The sequence below is a fragment of the Parus major genome, chromosome 14 (genome assembly GCF_001522545.3).
Source record: "Parus major isolate Abel chromosome 14, Parus_major1.1, whole genome shotgun sequence".
Taxonomy (NCBI): Eukaryota; Metazoa; Chordata; class Aves; order Passeriformes; family Paridae; genus Parus; species Parus major.
Window position 1 is genome coordinate 15,487,203 of NC_031783.1, and position 22,319 is coordinate 15,509,521.

Consider the following 22,319-nt stretch of genomic DNA (forward strand, 5'->3'; position numbering starts at 1 on the left):
GCGGGCGCCGCCCGCGCCCCGCCATGTCGTGCGTGCATTACAAGTTCTCCTCCAAGCTCAACTATGACACGGTCACCTTCGACGGGCTGCACATCTCCCTGAGCGACCTCAAGCGCCAGATCATGGGCCGGGAGAAGCTGAAGGCGGCCGACTGCGACCTGCAGATCACCAACGCGCAGACCAAAGAAGGTGCGTGGGGCTCGGGGCTGCTGGGGGTCAGAGCTGTTCCTTTGTAGCTGCTGCTCTCACGGCACCGGCCCAGCGGAGCGCGGGTTCCTGTGCCACGGTGCTACTAAAGTTCTGCTTTCCTGGAGTTGTAGGTAAAATGGAGGGGGGAGGATGTCTTACCATAACGAGCCAGCTTTCTTTGAAATCTGGCAGAGAGATGTGAAGGTGATAAGAGTATAGCACGTGGCTTATTTGAATGGGGAAAAAAATTGTGTTTGATGACTGAACTTTGTCTTCAACTTCTTTTTGCCTCCCTTCACCGGAAGGTGCTTTGCAGCATTTTTTACCCGCCTTTCATTGAAAGCAAGTGCCCATTGCAGTAATTGCTGAGAAGCAACAATTTGTTTTGAGTGTATGAGTGAGTTACAAATCCTGCACACCTTTAAAGTCTCTTGCACAATCAGCGTTCCGTGTAGCAAAATTACTCTTGGGAATTCCTGGTTAATGTGAGTTTTCCAAACAAAAGACACTGTAAGTTGGATGCTGCTGAGCATCGTTTAATCGTTCTTGTCTAATTTTTTTTTTTTTTTCTTCCTGGCATTTAGTGTTTGCTGTATCAGGGCAGTCCCGAAGTTTTATGGCAGAACATTTACAGTGAATATATGTAAGAAACGTTCTTCAGGAAGTCATAAATTCGCTTAAATCTAATAAATAGCACTTGATTCTGCGGTGTGAATATGGGCTTGTGTTACTATGATGCTTCAATTTGGTTATCTGCCGTCCTTATAAGCTTGAATGTGATTGAAGACTTCAGAGTGTGACTTTTCAGAAATAAAAATAATTGTATTTTCATTCCTGCAAAGTTAAACCTTTTTATTTCCCCCCCTGTGGTTCTGTGTCTCAGTAGTTCTTTTCTTTAAAATGTGCACTGGTGGGTTTTTTTCTCTTTCAGTGTTGTGTTGAAGTTTAAACAGACTGCTCTGTAACTTCAGCCCTGACCTTCAGAGGGGTTGAAGCATCTGTTTATCTACAGATATTTAAATTTTTTTCCAGGAGAGTGTGAAGAGACTTCCCAGCACAGCATTAGGGGTGCAGGGGATGCTGTTCTGTTCTGTAGTAAACATAGGTAGAGACACAGCTCAGAAGTCTTGGATTTTTCTAACAGTGTGGAATAAAGCTGTGGAAAGCTTTTGGTTTGATTTGCTGGGAGGGCTGTGCTGAGGAGGGAGGTCCCTGCGCTGTGCCCGGAGCTCTGGGGCACTCTGGGCTCCCAGAAGCAGCGCTGATGTTGGGCTGAGGGAGCAGAGCCTTGGCTGGAGCCCCAGAACAACTGCTCTGAAATGGGCCAAACACACGGAGTTTGTTGTAGCAGCTGAACAGAAAGCGAAGGTGTAAGAGAAAAAAGATGCTTGTAAATGTCACCTCTTAAGGTATCACTGCAGCATCAGTGGTACCAGCTTCACCAGGGTGTTACTTTGTTTTGATGTGTAACCAGAGTCAGAGAACTAAAAGTGTTTGCCTCACTAGGGGCTGTTAAATGTGGTGTTGCCTCCAGATGAAGCTAAAAAAGGATTGTCCTGGATCCCACAGGCAGATTGTGTTGCACTTTAACCTCTGCAAAATGAGTATTAAATTTTAAGTATATAACTATGTAAAATACATCATTTTAAATTCTATATTAGTGACACAGATGCTTATTGAAGCTTTCCTAAGGGTGTTTTCCATGTGAAAAGGCAAAAATCCCTCTGCGGTTTGCAGAGCATAGCTAGAGAATGTATTTCCAAAATTTATGGCTGTCAGATATTTGGTTTATATGCATAAATGTGAATCTCAGTTTCTATTAATCAGATGTAGATGCTTACATTTATTTGCAGAAATTAAAATAATAACTAGACTGGGATATTCTGCCTAAATAGGATGTTAAGAATTCTTACATGTGGACATAAGTGTTGGCTTTTTATAACTTTGTCTATTTAGGAGTCCTGAGTAAATGTTAAAATGATCTTTGGAAAGAACAAAGTGAGCCATGGGTGGAGATGTGCTGCATATTGTGATTATTCCAAGATTCTGGAAGCTTTTATGGTTCTGGAGCTGTTGCTTTTCCTAATTGAAAGCTAGTCATAGGAGAACTGCTAATATAGGCTAAAAGTACACAGGATTTTAAATATCAGTGGGGAAAAAAGGATCTGATAGACTGTAAGATTCTGGGAATGCAGTCTGGGTGGGTAGGACCAGTTTTATGTAGAGGGTTCCTCTTCCATGCTTGCTATCAAGGCATTTTCTCTAAAGCCTTCACTCAAGAGTGGTGCTTTTAAACTTCCCTCTAGTTCACTGGATCTGGGGTTTTTTACCTGTCTTCTATAACAGGTGTTCCCAGAATATTGTGGAAGAGCTGCAAACTCCACAGCTGAGGTTTCTTGAGTGCTCTTTCCTGTGCTGTGACATTCTGAAACAGAACACTTGGAAAATGTGCAATACTTAAGAGGCCAAAATAAAAAGAAAAGAAACCCAAACTCTGGGTTGCTCTGAACTGGTGTGGGATGGCTGGGTGGTTTTAAGGCAGGAGAGTGCTCAGGCACTGACACCACACCAGAGCCAAGAGGACCTTAAAGCAGGGTGGTGTAATGCGATTAGTGATTGGAAGTAGAGTGGATTTGATGGACTCATCCCTTCAGAGCAGTGCAGGGTCTCTTGTGGGACACAGTGCAATGGAGATTCCCTGGGCTGTTTGGCCTCCTGAGCCAGATTGTTCCAGAAGTGATAATCTGCCTGCTGTACATGAGATCAGGGATTCCTTTTCTGGGGGAAGCAGAAAATCCAACAGGACTGGCCCAGTGGGATATTTCAAGGCTGCTTTCATAGCCAGCTACAGCCATGACTTGTCCCAAAGTGAGCAAGTGGTGGTGATGAGAGCAACTTAAATCCTGTCTAGGGAGAAAATGTGTTCCAGGGAACTCCCTGTGTTCTGGTGGAGACAGCCTGGCATGCTGGCAGGCACTGCAGCTCTTACCTGCACATCCTTCCCCCAGCAGCTGCTTAGCAAGGCTTTTCCCTGCCCTGGCACACCTCGGCTTGCCTCCCAAGGACTCCTGCTGAGTTCTGTACTTCACCTGGGTGAAAAACTTCCCAGGGTGCTCAGAGTTACTTGGGCAATGCTGTCAGATGAAACTGTGGATGAAACCAGGCCACCAAATACATGGGAACTTTTGTCAGTAACTTGTTTATAGCATACATAAACACAAACTATTAAAACTAGCAGAAATTCTTATAGTAGATAAATTTAAAAGTGGAGGTTTTAAATTGCTCATTCAATGTGAAGCAGCATAAACTTGCCAGGAAGTCTGAGCTCTTTGCATTTAGCTGTTAGAAGGTTGTGGACACTAATGTAATAGTTGATGTTAGATTTCTGTGTCAGTGTGAGGGAGCAGTCAGGGTAGCTGCTGTTAGCTAGTTTGCCTTTATTCATGCCTTGAAATACTTTTTTCTCTGGACTCTTTCAAGCTACTAGTTTCTTGTGGGATAAATAGCAAGTTTTAGACTGTTGTGTCTCTTCTGCTCTTGCCTTTAATATCCAGGTCTTTGTTTTTGTAGGCATTTTGGGTTAGCTGGGTACTTTTAATCACAGCTCAGATTGACAAATTCCAGTAGCCACTTCCTGGCCATCACTGGTGGTAAAACAAGTTTGTGCTATATGGGAGTGGGAACAAACAATGTTGCTGCCTCCAGCTTTGAGCATTTCCATTGGAGCTGTGCTTGGACAAGTGTGAGCAGTAGCTGTGTGGAGCTGGCCTCACTGCTCACCCTGAGCTGTGGAGTCATGGGGAGACAGTGGCAGGGCTGTGCAGGCCCTGGGAGGACACTTGTGAGTCTGTGCCCAGTGCTGCCCATGAGGAGTAGGTTCCTGTTGGGAGATGCCAGTTTAACCTGAAAACCTTTTTGTGAAGCCACTGGTGCTTATCTTGTATCTCTGAAATCACGGTCTAGTGATCTGGACCAGAAAGAAAGACCACTTTTGGCTCTGGTCCACAAGTAGAAACAGCTGCTCTGGGCTTCTAGAACTGCAGCTGGCACCATCTTCCAGGTGTTTGTCTCAGCCTCAGCACTGCTTGAGCTCCTCCATCAGAAAACCCCGGTGCAGCCTCTCTTGACAGGTGGCTGTGTGAGGAGCAGAGCTCCAGGGCTTGTGTCAGGATGTGACTTCTGTAAGAGCTGCTGTTTCTGTCACTGCTAGTTCTTTCACCCACAGTTTTAAACCACTCTGCATTCCAGAGGAGTCTCACTCTTTGGTTCCCTGGGGGGAAGATCAGGAATTAGTTTCAGCTAAATGATTTCTCAGTTTTCTGAAGAAATGTTTTCTTAGTTGGAAATAGAAGTAAAATTTTAATTTCATGGTTGAAGTGATGTCTTCTGCTAGGTATGTCTTGGTCTAAGGGAGGTTCCTGCCTATAGGAATAATATACTGAAAGCATAAATTGTGAGGTACTCGTATTTAGTGTGTGATCACTGAGCAAACTCATCCTGATAGAGCTTGACTAGATACACAACAGCTCTGAATTTCAGAGCAGTGTTCTGATTCAGTCTGCAAAGGTGAGGGATTGGAATAACTAACACTGCAGGCACATCACTGGGAAGGACTGCTCATGGTGCTTTACAATATTTAGTCATATCCAGCCTGTGTGGGTTCCATATAAAAACATTCTTATGGAGAGGGCTTTGCATTTTAAGCTTATTCAGATTTTGTCTGAGTTGGATTTTTGTTTGGGCCTTATGTAAAAGATCAGGGGGCTTTTCTTCTCTTCAGACAACCAGCACAGTAAAGGCCAAGGGAGAGCAGGGATGGCTCCAGACACATGCTGTTTTCCAAAGGCTTTCAAGGCTGCCTTCAGAAGTCATTTCGTTTGAGTCTCTCCTGTACAGAAAGTGAGTGGAAAGAAATTGTATCCCTTTGTTTAATTCAGACTGGATGGTGAGCTTAAGGGGGAGGTGCCACTTTAGTTTGAGCCACTTCTGTCCTACTTGTGAAAGCAGGCTCAGAAACCCCGAAGCTTTTGTGCTGCAGACTGCAGTGCTGCCAGTTTCAGTTGCATTTCTCTGTCAGGCCCTGAGCAGCTGCCCAGCCTGCTTGGGGATGGTGCAGCTCCCAGCCCAGAGCTGAGGGCTCTGCTGTTCTGCAGGGCCTGAGCAGGGCAGCAGAGGGGAGTCAGGTGGACTTAACATGCTGAAAGCATTGGTTCAGAGTTCCCCTGCTTTAGCTGCTGCCTGGTTTTCTCAGGACAAGCAGTCACAGACTTTAGAATCTGTTTCATGAAGGTGAAGCTTGGCTTCGGTTTGTTTTTCTCAAGACATCTCTTGGTTTTGTAGCCAGACAGAAGCAAAAATAGCTTAAAACAGATCAGGGGAAAACCTCATGCATTATCAGACTCTGCTTTAGTGTAATTTGAAACCATTTTGCTCTTGGCATTCAAACTTAACTTTAAAAACTGAAAATGATTTTGCTGCTTGTTTGATAATGAAACCTGAAGATTCCTTGACAGGTGCTGTTTGTGTATTGAGAGGATGAAAGCCTGATGTTATGTATAAAATTTTGCTTTTAGATCTGTAAAGGAATTCTCAAAAGTGCTCTGTGATTACATATTAAATATGTTCGTACAAATTGACTAATGTTTTTTCTGTACTGATGTTGTTTCCAGAATACACCGATGATAGCGCTCTGATTCCCAAGAACTCATCAGTGATTGTGAGGAGAATCCCCATTGGAGGAGTTAAAGCTACCAGCAAAACATACGTTATGTAAGTACTGCAACCATTGTCTTCTTTGGGAGGGGTCAGTGTGCCCACCTTGTTACTGACAGCACTTGCAGAGGCACTCGGGTTGTAACTTGCTTGTTAAAGCTGCTGCTGGTGTTTGTTGTCATGGGATAGATTTCAATGTGTCTGTCCCAAAGGAGACTTAGATTTGGGTGTTCAGACACCAACAGTGGTAACTTTCAGGATGATTCTATTGAGTTTGCTTTGGGGTTTATTTTTCTGAGATTCAAGAGCAGATCCTGCTCTTGAATTCAAGAGCAAACCCTGTTTCCTCTACATGGGGAGATTCCTTATGATATGTGATACCTTTTAAACAAAGACAGGTACACATTGTAGCATAAACTTAGCATTTGTTCCTGTCTCAGAAGAGTTTGATTCTGGGTGTTGGACTGCCACCTGTGTTTGGGGGAGGTGGGGCAGGACATTACAGGTATTTTTCTGCCTCAGATCTGTGGGGGTTGTATTGTAATTGTAAAGGAAAGACCAAGAGTTGCCAGGTGGTGAACCATGCAAACAAGAAGTTTCATTCCTGAGCGATTCCTGTGCACACAGTGTCTGTTTGAGGCAAGAGAAAAAGAACCATACCCTAAAGGGTGCTGGCTTTTGTGCAAGGAATAGTTAATCCTGTCCAAACTCAAATCTCAGAAGCAGTTTAGCACATTGCCAAACATACTGATTACCTTTCTGGGTCTGTCTGTACCCAAGCTGGGATCTGTGCTCCAGGTTTCAATTCTGTATTTCTAAGGTTTACACCTGATTCTCTGTCCTCAGTATTGATTAAAATCACAGATACTCAAATGCAATCCTGACTACAGGATTATTGCTGCATTGATGTTCTCATACAGTTCAGATCTGTAATAGCTACATCAGCTCTGTTGGAATGGGCATGTTTTTCAACCTCCTTAAAGCCATGCCTCTTCACCACCAGCAGGAGATGTTATTAGCTTGTGGTTTTGCCATGTCTTTCAAACGTTGGTTCTCAATAAAATACCCTGAGGAGTTACAGTGTGTCTTGAACAAACAATACAGCAACATCCTGGTACCCATGAACCATTTGCAAGCAAAAAACCCCAAATGGATGTGGCTCTGCGTGTAACCTTGGGGCATGTCACTGCAGGAGTTGGTGCAGTGATTCCCAGCTGTTCCTCTGGATTCTGCAGCTTTGTGCAGTGTGCTGTGTAAACACAGCCTTTTTTTGGGGTTCATTTCAGCTGAGTGCTGCCCTGTCAGTGTACCTCTCCTGGTGTTGTAAAACCCTCCAAAGAGTCAAAGCTGGCATCAAAGATTCTGTCATTACTGGGGTGGGGGGATCAGGAAAGAACAGCACTGCTGGGGTAGAGTTGAAAATTAACCAGGCAAGATGAGCTCTCTGTTCCTCAGCTGGAAACACTGCAGAAACCACTGGTAGGGTGGTTAATGTTTGGGGATGGGGAGTGCCCTCTGGAATGGTGCAGAGGCCTTCAGAAAGGCATTACTCACCTTGCAGTAAATGGCTGAAGCAACTATTGTTTGGTAATCCAAAGTATTTCCGTGTACTTCCTCACCTTGAGGAGGTGTAATTGGGAGCCTGGGGGGTTTAGCAGGAGGTGGCAGGAAGCTGAGCCTCTCCATTGGCATGTGAATTCCCCAGCAGCTTTTGCCTTGCTTCTGCTCATGGGATCTTTGGATGATGCGTGGATTGTTTGTTAACTCTCTCAGTGGCTGCATGTGTGGTTCATGATGAGGAGCATGCAGGTCCAGACCACCGAGTATGTGGAATCTCAGCAAGTTTTCAAATGTAATACATATTTCCTAAAATATTGTAACATATTCAAGATTATCTTATAGCAAATTCTGGCAATTAAGACCTTTTTTTTTGTCACAGGACTCCTAAATCGCACAAAATCCTAGAAACTACTTTCAGGTGACATTTCTACTACTACTTTTAGTCAATATAGCATATGTAACATGTTTAATATTTTGGCACTTTGATGGCTTAATATAGTAGATCTCTGAACACAGTGCTTGGGCTTCCACAAAGAAACACTGTTCTAGAGACTGTGCTGCTGACACTGTTATGTTGCCCCTTTCTCACGTGACTGTGTTTTTCACTTGAGCAAACTTGCACTTGTAGATTATCACTGTTCTTTCATAGAAACTGAATCCCCGTCCCTGGTACCTGTGTGTGTGATACTGGGGATGTACATGCTGGCCAAAGCTGCCCCGTGCCTTGGTAATTGATTATTTGAGAACACAGAACTCTAGTACAGACTTCATGGATTTGATACTTAGAGAGCAGAGACAAAATGTCTGAGGACTTCCTCTTGCACTGTTGTGTTCTAGATCTGTAAGTCTTGAGTAATTTGTGACGATTTAGAAATGTGATTTTGGGGGGCTTTTTAGTTGCACCAAATGTACCAAGAGAGAACAGTTTATGTATTACAAATAAATGTCTACGTTCACTAGAGTATTGGAGAGTAATGTGATGTTCAGGTTCTAGAATCTTTGTGATGGGTACAAGTGATTTGTTTTAAATTCTGATCACCTTTATTTCTTCTTCTAGAAGTCGAAGTGAGCCAGTGAGTGGAACATCAAAAGCAGTATGTAAAAACACAATCTCACACTTTTTTTCCTACACACTGCACTTAGTTCTAAACAATGCAGCCTTTTATTAATTTGCCAAACGTTAACTTAATATATTTTCCAGTAAAACCTAGTGTATGTTGTAAATACATTGTATTTGATTCAGCATAGTAAAAACTGGGTAATGCCATCATTTGCAGAGTTCTAATGTGAATATTGGTATTTGTGCCTAGTAATGCATTGTATTTCATATTGAATATGCCAGATTCTCTCCTGTATGACTCTGTGTTGTACAGATAATGTATGATCGTTTCCAGATCCTGTAGGCTCAAGGTTTGCACACTGAACATGGTGCCATGTTCTACATCTGTCTGTCTATAGCTAGTGATATGTATGTTTGTATAGGTTGTTGTGTGCTTTTTGTTTCTTGCAATAAAAACTGTTTGGAGTGTATTTTTTGCCATTTTCACATTGTATCACTTAGCTTTTGTTTTTAAATACCTTTTTTTTGCCTAATGGTTTTTGAAAATGTTATCAAAAACCACTGAGAAATCATTATTGTGAAACTTGGTGCTGTTCCTTACTTTTGACTTGGGGGTTCAAACAAATACAAAACCTAGCATATCCCAGTTGTTTTTAGGACAGTTCTGTGCAGCTAAATGATTCCTTCTTGTGTCCTTTAATATTTGGGTATTTGTTCCTAACACTGTATAATTGAAGTGATATTGTTTGGGCCCCCGTGAATACAGAAATGTCTTTAATAGCCTGACGTGAATTTCAATATCGCTGCTACACAGAGTGGTATTCTAAAGTTCTGCATTTGATCTCTCCCCTTTATCTGGTGAAGCAGTTTAGTTCAACAGTTTGTCTGCAAATGACAATATGTAACACAAATTTTGGCACCAAGTTAGAGCCTGGGGCATTTGGGGATGAAATCCCTGACACTTTTCTTAACTTCTGCCTGCAGCACATTTTTGGTCTGGGTGACTCCAGGGCTGGCTGCTGCTGTAATTCCCAAAGGTTAAGCCTTTCTTTAGTATACCACCACTTGGAATTCACATTTGCAAAAGGGCAGCATTTTCCTTCAGGTTTGCAAGCACCTGTACTGCTGCTAACATATAATCCCACACGGAAATCCGTGCCTGGTGATGGGCTAGATCTCAGTGTGCCACTTGGGTCAGTACTGTGTGCAACTGTGCTTTTCCAATAGTCCTTAGAGTATCAAAGTACTATTTGGTGGGGTTTATTTTTTATTTTTATTTTAAGTATAACTGCTTCTCCTTCACTAGACTGGTGTGAGGCATTACACTAACCCTGGATCATTGGTTCTGATCACTTGATCAGCTATTAGGATAACTTAATCTAGAAATTCCTGAACTCTGGGGCTGTGTTCTGGGAAGAATACAGCCTCTGGTTCCCATGGAAACAATCAACTTCAAATTGAAAACTCGCTGTGTGTAGGTCTAAGACCACTAAATGTAACATCCATAATTCTATTGCTGATTGATTGCAATTCCTTTTGGAGATGAATGCCTCTCATTACGAGTTGGAGTTAGCTGAACTGGCCCAGTGACCCTAGCAGTTAATGTAATGCATTTATGTAAACCACATTTATAGTATTTGATCTAATTCAGATGGGTTTTTATTTCTTGAAAACAGTTCTTTTTCTTTTTGTTTACTAGCATGTGTATAAACACAAACCACATGTTCATAAATAAAGTTAACATTCTTTTAGCCTCGTGTGTTCCCTGGCATGTCTGTATTACATTGCTCAGTAGCATCTTACCATAAGCTAACATAGATGTGTGAAAAGGAAAAATCCCAGAGTGGGAGGGAAGACAGTGTGAGAACTAACAGCAGGAAAGGAAAAGCAAAGCAAAGCCATTCCCTTGTGTGCTCTGACTGTCCCTGGTCTGGGAGGATGGAAGCCTTGCATCCCTCTGTACAGGCCCTCCCTCACTGGAAAAGCCCTGCAGCCTCAGCAGCTTCTGGGGCTGGAGACACTTTATTCTTAAAGTTAACTCAGATCTTGGTGTGGGGGGGATTGTTTGCTGCTTTTATTTTTTTTTTTTAATTTTTTTTTTAAAGCACACATATTTCTGCATGTATTTCAGAGCAGAAGCTGGGTCTTGTGTAGTTGCAGTAAACCACTAGGAATCTTGTCAGTTATTGGTGGAGAGTAAAGCTGCAAAGTTAAAATCAGTTTTCTTTTTTGAAAGGATGCACAAAAGCATCTTCTTTGTAGTATTTTTTCCTTGTTACACTCTTCTGCCAGCTGCCATCCCAGCCTTGTCGCAGCCAGGGGCAGGACGTGGCCATTTCTGCTCTAGGCTCGGGGTGTGGTACCGTGGGGCTCCTTGGAGGCTGCAGCAGGCCCAGCTGTGCTCTGGTTCAGCTCCCTGCCTGAACTCCCTGTCAGCTCTGGCTTTGGGGGAAACCCTGGCATTCCAGCAAGATCAGCCTTCTCTTTTCTGTCCCCTCGCCCACTTGGCTTCCTGTTAGTTTCTGTTCAGTCTGCTGCACAACACGGGAGTTAAAACACTGGCTGTTGAGTTTAGGGTTTGGGGGTTACTTTTTCTGGGTTACTTTTTGGGGTTTTTTTTGCAGTACTTCTGCAGTGTTATCTTAGGGTTGCCTACAAATTCCATGGAGATATTGTTTCTACTTGACCGTTTTGAGGGACTGCCAGGAAATACTTCAGTGAAAATTTAAAAGGAAAAACTTGCCAAAAATGTAGGATGGTTGAAAGATGGCCATGGGCAAATGCACTGAAGAGTACATTAATTATCTGTTTGCTTCTTTTGGTAACTGTTCAGTATCATCTCCTTTAAGAAATTAGACTGTTGCCTGCAGGCTGTATAATGCCAGCTTCCTAAAAAAATAGAGGAAAGATTTAATAGTTTATTAACTGTTGTATTTCAGTTCCTGATCAGTACTAGGCCATTTAACACTGGAGCTTTCCTAATTTCTTGTTTGTTTCTGAAAAAAAACACAAAATTACAGCTGTGCCTGCCCTGAGAGAGCGCTGGCCTGCTTTTTCACATGTAAAAGAGGGGCATATGGAGCATGAAGCTTCAAAATGCTTGTGCAGACCTCCTTTTGAACAGAACTAGGTACAAAGCATTCTGAAAGGAAGGAGAGGTGAATCTTGGGGTAGGACTTGCAGTGGAATGAAGGTCTTTTTGTCTAGATCTGTGTTCCTGTCCAAAGACACATTTTCAGGAGATCTTTAATAAGTAGTGCAGGAACCACTGTATGTGCTTGCCTGAAAACACAGAAGAGGAACAACTTACTGCTGTGAGGAATCATCTTGGGCATGGAAATAATCTTTTCCAGTCTGCTAAAACTGTTGGCTCAAGTTCTCTGCTACATTAGGTAGTAAAGGACAAGACCTTTTTTAAGGAAAGGTTTTAATTTCTTTGCTGACCTGTTTGGTGACTTCTTGGAGAGCTATTCAGTTCACATTGTGAAATTTTATTCTGTGTTTTTGAGCAATTTACATATAATAAGCAGTGATTCAAGTGTCTTTCTGGTACTGTTGTGCTAGCTCAAGTGCTGCTCATGGCATGATATAATTCAATATACTGCAGAAGGAACTAGATCAAGTTATTAACCTTTTTATTTGTGGCAAAACTGCTCTTTAGCACTAGTTCTCTGGCTTCTAGCCCGAGGATGTCATTCCTGACTGCTGTTCTGTAGGCTGCTGGGAGGAAAAAAGGAGACAAAAATTCCAGGCTTGTGCTCTGAATCCATGTTTTTATCATTAAGAGTATGCTTTGCACTTTCCTTTGTTCATTTAGCACTAGGCTGCTATTAGAGATCAGGTTTGGTCTGATTGCAAGGAATCATCCAAATTCTCACTGCCTTGGGTGGTAGGGCATGTGGTCTAGTAAGAAATCATACAAGGAATCAGTTTTCTCAATTTAATCTACTCTGTCATTATAAACACCTTCACAGAAATGATTTTAGCAGTTGGTTTTTCTCCAGACAAAGTGGCTGGTTGTGGCTGCTGTTCTAGATTGGCTTTTATTTGGGTTTATTTGGGTTTATTTGGGAAGTGACAGGAGGGGGACAGTGTGTGTTTCGGGGCTGCTGGGAATGGCCTTCATTCTGACAGGCAAATATGGGTTCACAAAATCATCACTGTGTGCATATAGAAATGGTGAGACATTCACTGATTCATTTACAAACTACACTAATATTATGTTACCTGGATACTTCTTCCTCAATTAAACTTAAATATTTTTTTTAATCCCTTTTAGCTGAAAATTGACAGCTTCCTTGCCCTTTTGATAGAAGTCCCTCTCTGAGATATTCTGAGCAATAAGTAGATCTCCAGTGGGGTTGGTTATTTTAATTTCTTCTCATAAGCACGTAGGTTCTCTTAAGCCATCATAGATTTGGACTTTGTTTTGAATAAATACAAATTACACTGGGTTGGGGTTTCCTTTGGGTAACACTCAGGGGTATATAGTGCAGACATTCAGACTATAGTAGAGGTTAACTATTGCTGTGTTTTGACTGTAGAACTTGAATATGTGTTTAATTTTTTGTGAACAGATTGATGACTCTTCTGCATCTATTTCTCTGGCCCAGCTTACTAAGGTATATATATATTCTTGTCAAATACTTTAAGAAGTGTTTGCTTCCTATTTTTAAATTGATACTGTGATCTATGGGTGAATAACTGTTGTAATTGGAAAGCCCCTTTTAATTTTTATTAACGTAAAGTATTTATTTTAACTTTAAAATGTGTGTATATTTTGATACTATCCTGTAAAGAGTAGCTCCCAGTTTGGGAAGATAGAAGGGGAGTACCTTATCAGCCTCAGCATAATGTTGCAGTATTACTCATCCTCAAGACACAAAGAAGAAGCTCTGCAGAAGCTGTTTTACCGTTTTTCATACGTTTCATTAATTTTGCCTTGGAAACTAACCCAGTTTGTACAGAAGAATTTAATTGGCTGTAAGTTACGGACATTCCAGGGGGGTGTGACCAGCCACAAGAGAAGCGGTTCTGTACCATGGACAATTGCATGGCTATTTTTGAATCCCTAGTCATAGTTACAGACCCATTCTCTGAACGCTGCACAATTCCATAAATTGTGGGATCTATACAGTGGACAAGCCGATCTAATTTGTTTGAACGCAGACTGTGTAAATTGTGTAAATGTACCTCATTGTTTATAGGAATATACCAATGTGTATGTGTGGCATCTGAGCAGCTGTGACCTTCTGAAACTGTTGTAATGCCATGTTTTGCTCGGGAACTGCTTGCATTTTTGCTCACCAATGTGTAATTTGTCTGGGGAAGCACTAGTGACTGCACTGTGTGGACAGGCGAGTGCTCAACCACCAGTCCCTAAAGCTACAGGCAGTAGAGTAGGCAGGGCCTGAGGCAGAGCAGCTAGTTCTTTGTCATCAAGATAAAGGCTGGAGTTCATTTCTAATAAAAATAAATCTCTTCCCACTGCTAACTTTTCCCCTCTTCACTACAGAAATTAAATTGTATACGTTTGACCAAAAAAAACCCATTATGTATATAAATATCTCTAGTTTAGAAGGTAGCCCCCCCCAAAGAATTGATCCCCATTAGTGCTGTCCCTAAATGTGTCCTCGGGTCTGTAACCTCCTGGGAGGTTTTACTCTGAAATGTGCAAAGCTGTCCAAGGGGGTGGAGGTACACATTTAAGCTTTTGAGGATATTTAAGTATTTCAGAAAAATGCAGGAAGATGACACCAAGTGGCTCAGCACTGTTACTCCCTCTAACGGCTCTAGTGCAGCCCGGCTCAGCACGGAGGCAATGTGTTAACAGTTCTCTGGTGATTATTACTATGTATGAAATGCCATATTTGAATTTTGGTCTATTCCTACTAATGTTTTGTGGCTTTTGGATGTGTTTTGTAAACCGTTTGGGTTCAAACAAATTAGTCAAGTATTATCTGTAAAGCTTTCTGTAACTGTTAATGGAAATGATTTCATAGTTGGCGATCCGGATTCTGTTACTGTGGAGAAACACTGTGTATATGAAACAACCATTTAATAAAATGTTGAAACTAGTTGGTTGCTTTTGTGAATGAATGCATACAAAACCAAACCATGAGTGCTTGAGCTGAGTGATAGGTGCTTGAAGGCCCAAGTCATTTGCAGTCACTCCCTTAGACCCTGCTTGTATCTGGACTAGTGTATAATAAAAACATTTGAACAAATACGACTTAAAATTCAGCTGGCTTCGGTAATTTGAAGATCTAGTTGTGCAGAAGGTTTATATTACAATTTGTGTGTTAAAAGGACACAGTCAACTGGAAAAAAAAGTGTAGATTGTCTTCACTTTAGTTAAATCACAGGAAGAAGTTGGGGGGGGAACGTGCAGTTTGGACTGCCTGCAGCTCTGCTGGGCAAATTTCTGCTGAAAAGGATTTCACCTTGCTGAGGGATTGTACAATTCCTTTGGTCCTTTTAATACTTGTGTGTCTGAAGCTGAGTTTCAGCAAGCAAACCTAACTGCCCCACCTCTGCAGTTCTGTGTCCTTTTAATGCTGCAAAATGTAAATAATGCTGCAAAATGTAAATAATGCTGCTTGTATCCATCTTAATTCCTTGTCCAGTGGAGAGCTTCTCCTGCATATAGTCTGAGCTTAAAAATCAGCATAAAAATACTGGATATTGTTGTTTATCTACACATAGCTTCAGTCCTTTGAAGGAAATTGGATTGGTTACACAAGTCTTGCTGTAAGGTACAAACAGAGCCTAAGGTTTGAGTGCCCAAGAGTGCTCTTTTCTAGTAGGTTCTCAGGCACATAAACATCATGTCATGGCATAAGGACTCCCCAGACCATCTTCAGCACAAATCTGTTTGGTATAAGCAGCTGCTGTCATGCAAGCTCAGTTAGTGTAGTGCTGCTCTTTACAGGATTGGATGAGTGGTGTTGTCTTGGGCTGTGTGGGATTAAATGTGTTTCTAATGTGTGTGTCAAATAATTACCTGTTGCACAGACTGCCAATCTGGCTGAAGCCAATGCTTCCGAGGAGGATAAAATAAAAGCTATGATGACACAGTCTGGCCATGAATATGATCCAGTCAAGTAAGTGTTGCTAATGTGGAACTTTTTCTTTGAAGTTGATGTAAAATTGTAGAGATGGTTTGTTTTAAACGAGACACATGAATCTCTTTTCCTTTTTCTTCCCCAAAACCTTGTAGTTACATGAAGAAACCTGTGGGGCCACCTCCACCCTCCTACACCTGTTTTCGTTGTGGCAAACCTGGGCACTACATAAAGAACTGTCCAACAAATGGGGTAAGGCTTGGGGGACTTTGGGGGTGCTCAGTTTTTCACTTTTGTCCAGAGAGTTCCATAACAAACATGACTACTCACAGCAAGAATTGTGTCTTTTGATGTGAAATGCAGAGGTAACATGGCAGTGTTGCAAAACCCTTTGGATTCAAGAAAAACCTGGAATTGTAAAATTTTCTTTTCGCTAGGTTAGAGGCACTAAATATTCCCATAGATCTTTCTCTGTGAGCCCCTGTGTATAGCTTGATATATCTCAAAATAAGTTTCTCCAAGCCCTGAATCCAGCTCCCTCTGAATTGCCCTTTGGAGGAGGAGCAGGTTTGGATTTCACCCTTAAGGAACCTGTAGTTAAGCCAAAGAATGTCAGTGATTTCAAAACATTGCTCTGAGCTCTGGAACACCCTGGCTGCATTCATTTAGGGAAGAGAGTATTTCAGTCCAGTGACCCTTATGCTAGGTAAGGGGAGAGGGTTAAAGATTTTTGTGCCTAAAATAGTCACTGAAATCTCATTTTCAGTGTGGGCCTTGAGATAATGTCTGCATTTCTTAACAGGACAAAAATTTCGAGTCTGTTCCCAGAATTAAAAAAAGCACAGGAATTCCAAGAAGTTTTATGATGGAAGTGAAGGACCCCAACACGAAGGGTGCCATGCTGACCAACACTGGGAAATACGCAATCCCAACCATAGATGCGTAAGTATGGGGTGGGCTGATCCAAAAAGGGAATGAGAGAAACCAGGAGGAAATGTGTGAGTGGTGGTGCAGCCACACTGGCCAGCATCTGGAGTTGTGGGGAAGGAAGCATTGGCACTGGATCTCAACTTTCAAATCCATGCTGCTGCCTAACATTAAAATGGGGGTCCTGCTGCTCCCACCCCTGGGAGCTGGTTAAGGGTGGGATGTGCTGAGGCTTTCTGCAGAAACATTTGTAATTGGGATTGTTCTCTCTGGGAGCTCATTTTGCTTCTAGTTTGTCTTTCAAAGGTTTCATGTGAGATGTAATAAAGCAGCTGTTGGACTGTGACTCCCTCCCTCAGATGTGAAGCAGGCTCAAGTTTTCCTGTTGCTATAACCTAGGAAAACACTTGTGTGTGCTGAGCACAAGTTCTAAAATACTCTTGGTAGCCCTCCTGATTGTCTTCTGGATGTCCTTTTTTTGGAAGCTGTAACACAGACTTCTTTCAGTTAAAAAATGTAATTACTGGGAGACCAGCTTTACCCTGCGCCTCCAATTTACATTTAGCCTCTGGCAAAGGAAAGCTGGGATTCATTTCACCTGATATGAACTGTCAAATATTCTGAATATTGTCTGGAATGATTTCTTAGTTAATGCAATGAATGGGAGAGTTCTGCAGGAGAATTCCTCCCTCCCTCTTGTGCTAGGGCTATAGAAAAGTAGTTCAGACTAAACAGCGGTGTTTAGGAAGGCCAGTGGAGAGGGGGAAGAATTCCACATGTTACCTTTCTTTGATAAAATTCAAAGCTTGGAAGAGTTTTCCTTCTAACTTCCTTCTGCTTTCCCCACCCTACTTCTAGGGAAGCTTATGCTATAGGAAAGAAGGAGAAGCCTCCCTTCCTACCTGAGGAGCCATCCTCCTCCTCAGAAGAAGATGATCCTATTCCAGATGAGCTGTTGTGTCTCATTTGTAAGGATATAATGACTGATGCGGTTGTTATTCCCTGCTGTGGAAACAGTTACTGTGATGAATGTAAGTGTTACAGGTTTCTTAATTCCAGACATCAAATTTGATCTCTGAGAGCAGAAATAGGAGATAAGGAAATTGCTGTGTTAGTTCTGTTGAGTATTTCAGCATGTCATGAACAGGGAAAGACTCTTCTTGTGTAGATGGTGAAAAAAAGGCAGAAAGTTTTTTTCCCTCCTTAAGTTTGTAGTTTAATCCACTTTACTTGCAGAAGGAAGAGGATGAGGGGAGTGCATGTTAGTGCAGGTTACAGTATGAGATACCAAATGCATTTATTTTGTCCACAGCCCTTTCCCTCACACAGAATTATGTCTCCAACTTTGGGCACTTACTGCAGACTACAGAGAACTGATATTGAGGCATTTCATCCATATTCTTCCCTAAAGCTGGTTAAAAACTTCAGAACTCAAATGTCCTCATGTTTTTTTGAAATGTGTTTTATTCATTAACATGGAACAACTTGTTGTTGTACTAGAGTGGAAAAAAGACCATTTGAGATGTCACATGCCAGTCTGCTCTGCATCTTTACATATTAGCACAGTGAATATGTATATGTATCTATGAATATTGACCCTCTGCTCTATGCTAGAAATTGTAGAATTTCAGAATGGTATGAGTTGGAAGGAACCTTAAAGCTCATCTCATTCCAGCCTCCCTGACATGGGCAAGGAGGCCTTCCACTAGCCCAGGTTGCTCAAAGCCCTGTCCAAACTGGTCTTGAACACTTCCAGGGATGCACAGCTTCTCTGGGCAACCTGTTTCTCTGCCAGTTCTTTCAACTAAAGAACATTTACAGCTTCATGCTTTCCATTCAAGACCGTATTTCCCCATTAATCATGTGCTTGTTTTTGTAATTAATGGGAGCCCAAAAAGTTTACTTAGTTTGGCTATAAACTACTTTAATATTCCCAGGTATTAGAACTGCGCTGCTGGAGTCTGAGGAACACACCTGCCCTACCTGCCATCAGACAGATGTTTCTCCTGATGCTTTAATCGCCAACAAGTTTCTGCGCCAGGTAATGTGGTGACTTTAACCTGAGCTCTTTGTTAAACAAAACTATTTGTAAAGAGCTGAAAGGGATGAAAATACTAATTTAGATCTCCTTAAGCAAGGCTAAACTCAACAAGGCTAAGTTTACTTTTCAAATGCATTATCTGTTTCTACACAAGCCTACAGCTCACCAGGGACAATCTGGCAAATTCAGGACACACTTGTGTCCTCACTTTCAAATTGGGTGTTAACAGCAAAGTGCTTTTAATCCAGAGACTCTGAGGTACCAGTCATTGATAGCAGAGTTTGATGGGATGTGTTCATAGCTGTGTGTTGGTTGGTTTAGGATTAATAGCACTTACAGGAACACAGTGATTTTCCTGCAGGGATGCTTTTGTTCATATTTCCACTGAAGTTTATTTCCACCTGTTCAAACGTGTTTCCCTACCTCTGCAGGCTGTCAACAACTTCAAAAATGAAACCGGCTACACAAAAAGGCTCCGTAAGATTCAGCAGCAGCAGCAGCAGCAGCAGCAGCTGCCGCCACCACCGCCACCACCACCGCCACCGCCGCCGCTGATGCGGCAAACGATAACGCGCACCCTGCAGCCGCTGATGCGGCCAGCCCTGGCCCGGCAGCAGGACCCGCTCATGATCCCGCTGGCCTCCCTGGCTTCCCGCTCCGCTCTCTCGTCCCTGGGCCCCGGGCCGTCCATGGCAGCCGGGCTGCCCGTCAATCCATCTTCTGTGGTTGTTTCTGATCTCCCTCCAGCAGTGTCCCTCTCTCTCCGTGAAAAGCCGGACGGACCTTTTCGGTAAGGGGATCTGGGGGTCAACAGGAATACAAAATAAATCAAAATGCTTAGGTTAGATTTTTCTTGAGCTTTGCAGCTAGCACCTGTGTATCATTAATGACAGCTGCAGGTCATTGTGGAAGTTGTGGTTCTGTTTTTACTTGGAATGAGGACACTTTGGTATGTAGAACATGTACCTCATGCAAGAGTTTTCTTGGCAGTATTTCTATTTGATTCCCTTACCAGTCATTCAGCCCAGGTTTGCCCTGAAGGAGAGACTGGTTCTGATTTGGAATGGCCAGCCATTCCTAGAGTCACCATTTAGTTCCATCAGACCTTAGTGTCTCATTAATTTCTCTTTCACACTGAGGAAACAATATTTTCATGCAGAAATCCGTACCAGGGTTTAGGGTTCCATCGTGGAACTCTGCTGCCTTGGATGCACAGAACCAGTGTGTGCAGAGAGCTGCCAGCTCAGCTGTGCCATCAGTACAAGGATAACAATTCAGAGGAGCACAAAAACATTTTCTAATTGAATTTCAGTTTTTGCACCTTCTGAAGCTGCAGTGGGCTGTATGGATTCTCATCCTTTCAAGCACTGCTTAATCAAGTGTTTTTGCAGAGAGCTTCCTCTCTAAATGCCAATATCCAAACAGACTCCTCAGCAGTGCTTCCTCTGGAGTCTTCCAACTTCACAGGTGTAAATCTGGTGAAGATTATTTTAAAATACTTTTTTCATTTAGTGAAATCAGCCTTTTCTCACCTTGGACTTTGTATTTCAAAATATATATTATATTTCACTTCAAAGCAGTATTTCAATAATAAAAAGATGTTGTTTTTGTAGTGATGCCGATGCTGTTTTGCCTCCTGCTCTGATGACTGCTGCTGAGCTTTCCAAATCTTCCCCTTTGTCAATCAGCAGTTTGCTGGAAGAGAAGGTAAATTTTATTTCAACACATACAATGATTCTTATGCTCTATAGAGTTTATTTTCTGACTGTTTGCATTCATTCCCAAGGGCTATCAGGTTCCTGTACTGAGACAACCAGCGATACCAAGTCTTCTGGGCCCTCAAGGACAATCAATACCCACAACTGGTAAGAAACTAGAACTTTAGAATTTTGTTGAAAAGATTGTCTTCAGATAAACTTACTGGGATATTTTTTTTTCCTGTCCCTGCTGCCAAAGGTCATCCAATGAGAGCTGGTGCACTTCGCAGGCCAGGCTGGGAACTGTAAGTATTCAACAAAAATTTAATGTATTACTAGTTGTAACTGGTTAAATTAATCTGTAACACATCACTTAGACAACAGCTGATTTATAATGAAATCATAGTTGTGGAGAATTCAAGTGGTAATTAATTTTCAAGTGGCTTAATTTAAATTAGCTTTAACAAAGGGGACCTGTGCTTACAGTAAGATTATTGAAAAATAAAACTCCAGTACATAATTGAAAAGAAGATTCTGAATAATGAACACTTTTTAGGAAACCTAAATTACATATAAAAATTACATGTAATTAAAAGATCAGATGGAAAAGCACCCTTTTGATTGCTGGCTGAATAGGGCTGAAGAAATTGATTTCCCAGTAGAAATCACCATTCAACATTCTTTCTTTAACAACTTAGTTTATACTGATTGAGCAAATTACTGAAAAATTAGAGGCTGTTATTTTTATGAGAGTTTTGTATTTCTGCAGTTTAGTCATCTCAAAGTGCCAAGCTGCTTTTTCTCATTAGAGAGAGGAGCCTGTTTTATCTGTTATTGCAGTGACAAGTTAGTTGTTCATTTGTTAGAGATTTGTTATAGCCATTCTGTAAGGGTCATTGTTTTTATAAAGTCTGAAAGATAAATCAAAGCAAAATCCAGGATCCATCCCTCAAGTTATCTAAAATCTCAAATCCAGCAAACAAGAAAAAAACAATTCAGGGACAAGAACAGGACAAATACATGGTGAAGCAGGAGCTCAGGAAAGAAATGTGGGAGAGGTTAGGAGAGAGGTGAGTTAATTCCTGCGCAGTGCTTGGAAGCTCGGGCGTGCGGAGCTCAAGGTGTGTCCAGGAGGGGCAGAGGAGCGGCGGGTGCTTGGCTCCTGGGAGATGGGGGTCTCGTGGCAGCCTCGCCCACAGTCCCAAAGCCGAGTGTAAGGAGAGAAGGCTGAGGGAGCTGCTGGGGCGAGGATGTGCAAGGCAAGTCTGAGGCTCCAGGACTGAGTGTAGTCTCGAGTGAACAGAAAGCCGGAGACCAGTGAGAACCAGGAGTGCTCCCGCCGTGCTGCCGCTTCGCTTTCCTCTGTACGCTCTGGCAGGCTGTGACAAACAGTGACACGTGTTTTTGGGTTTCTTTAAAGTTCAAATCGAGGACGCCCGCACAGTGACCGTGCCCAAAGGACTCAGGCCCCATCACTGCCAGCATCAGCACCAGTCTTTGTGCCTGTGCCTCCACCTCCCTTGTATCCTCCACCACCCCATGCTCTTCCTCTTCCTCCGGGGGTACCACCACCACAGTTTCCTCCTCAGTTTCCACCTGGGCAGCCTCCATCCGCTGGGTACACTGTCCCCCCTCCCGGATATCCCCCAGCTCCTGCAAACATGTCATCAGCTTGGGTCCCAACAGCAGTGCCAGCGGCTCATTCAAACACCATCCCAACGACACAAGCACCTCCTCTCTCTAGGGAGGAGTTTTACAGAGAGCAACGGAGGCTTAAAGAGGAGTAAGTATTTGGCTCGCTAACGTTGCCTTGTTTTCGTGTCTGTATCGGGGGAGCGTATCGGACTGCGGTTACGCTAAAGTGCATCTGACCTAGCAAAAGTGACATAGTGTTTCTTCCAATATACTTTTTCATTGCAGATGGTAAATATGCAAAGCTAAACCAAGACAAATGTAATTCTAGAACTTTTCCTAAAACTTGTAGGAACTGTTTTTGCTTAAATAGGATGTTCACCTTTTGCATTGCATGCAGTAAACATTTTCTCATATTGGCCATGTTTTGTTTCTTG

The 22,319-nt window shown here is 42.5% G+C and overlaps 1 protein-coding gene across 11 annotated transcripts in view; it reads left to right on the forward strand.

Annotated features, from left to right (window-relative positions):
- The first annotated feature begins 6 nt into the window (after window positions 1-6).
- RBBP6 (RB binding protein 6, ubiquitin ligase) overlaps window positions 7-22,319 on the forward strand; it is a 28,180-nt gene continuing 5,867 nt past the window's right edge. For 2 of the 11 annotated variants that reach the window (XM_015642912.1, XM_015642918.1), the window contains exons 1-15: window positions 7-189; window positions 5,859-5,958; window positions 7,841-7,879; window positions 8,519-8,555; window positions 13,099-13,143; window positions 15,536-15,624; window positions 15,741-15,837; window positions 16,388-16,527; window positions 17,371-17,543; window positions 18,450-18,553; window positions 18,985-19,343; window positions 20,167-20,260; window positions 20,340-20,418; window positions 20,510-20,555; window positions 21,671-22,033. In XM_015642912.1, the coding sequence (XP_015498398.1) occupies window positions 24-189; window positions 5,859-5,958; window positions 7,841-7,879; window positions 8,519-8,555; window positions 13,099-13,143; window positions 15,536-15,624; window positions 15,741-15,837; window positions 16,388-16,527; window positions 17,371-17,543; window positions 18,450-18,553; window positions 18,985-19,343; window positions 20,167-20,260; window positions 20,340-20,418; window positions 20,510-20,555; window positions 21,671-22,033 (1,931 nt within the window). In that variant the 5' untranslated portion in view covers window positions 7-23. Of the gene's footprint in view, window positions 190-2,019; window positions 5,089-5,856; window positions 5,959-7,840; window positions 7,880-8,518; window positions 8,556-13,098; window positions 13,144-15,535; window positions 15,625-15,740; window positions 15,838-16,387; window positions 16,528-17,370; window positions 17,544-18,449; window positions 18,554-18,984; window positions 19,344-20,166; window positions 20,261-20,339; window positions 20,419-20,509; window positions 20,556-21,670; window positions 22,034-22,319 lie in introns of those variants that run through there. The other 9 variants (XM_015642913.1, XM_015642922.1, XM_033518023.1 and 6 more) reach the window with 8 other exon arrangements.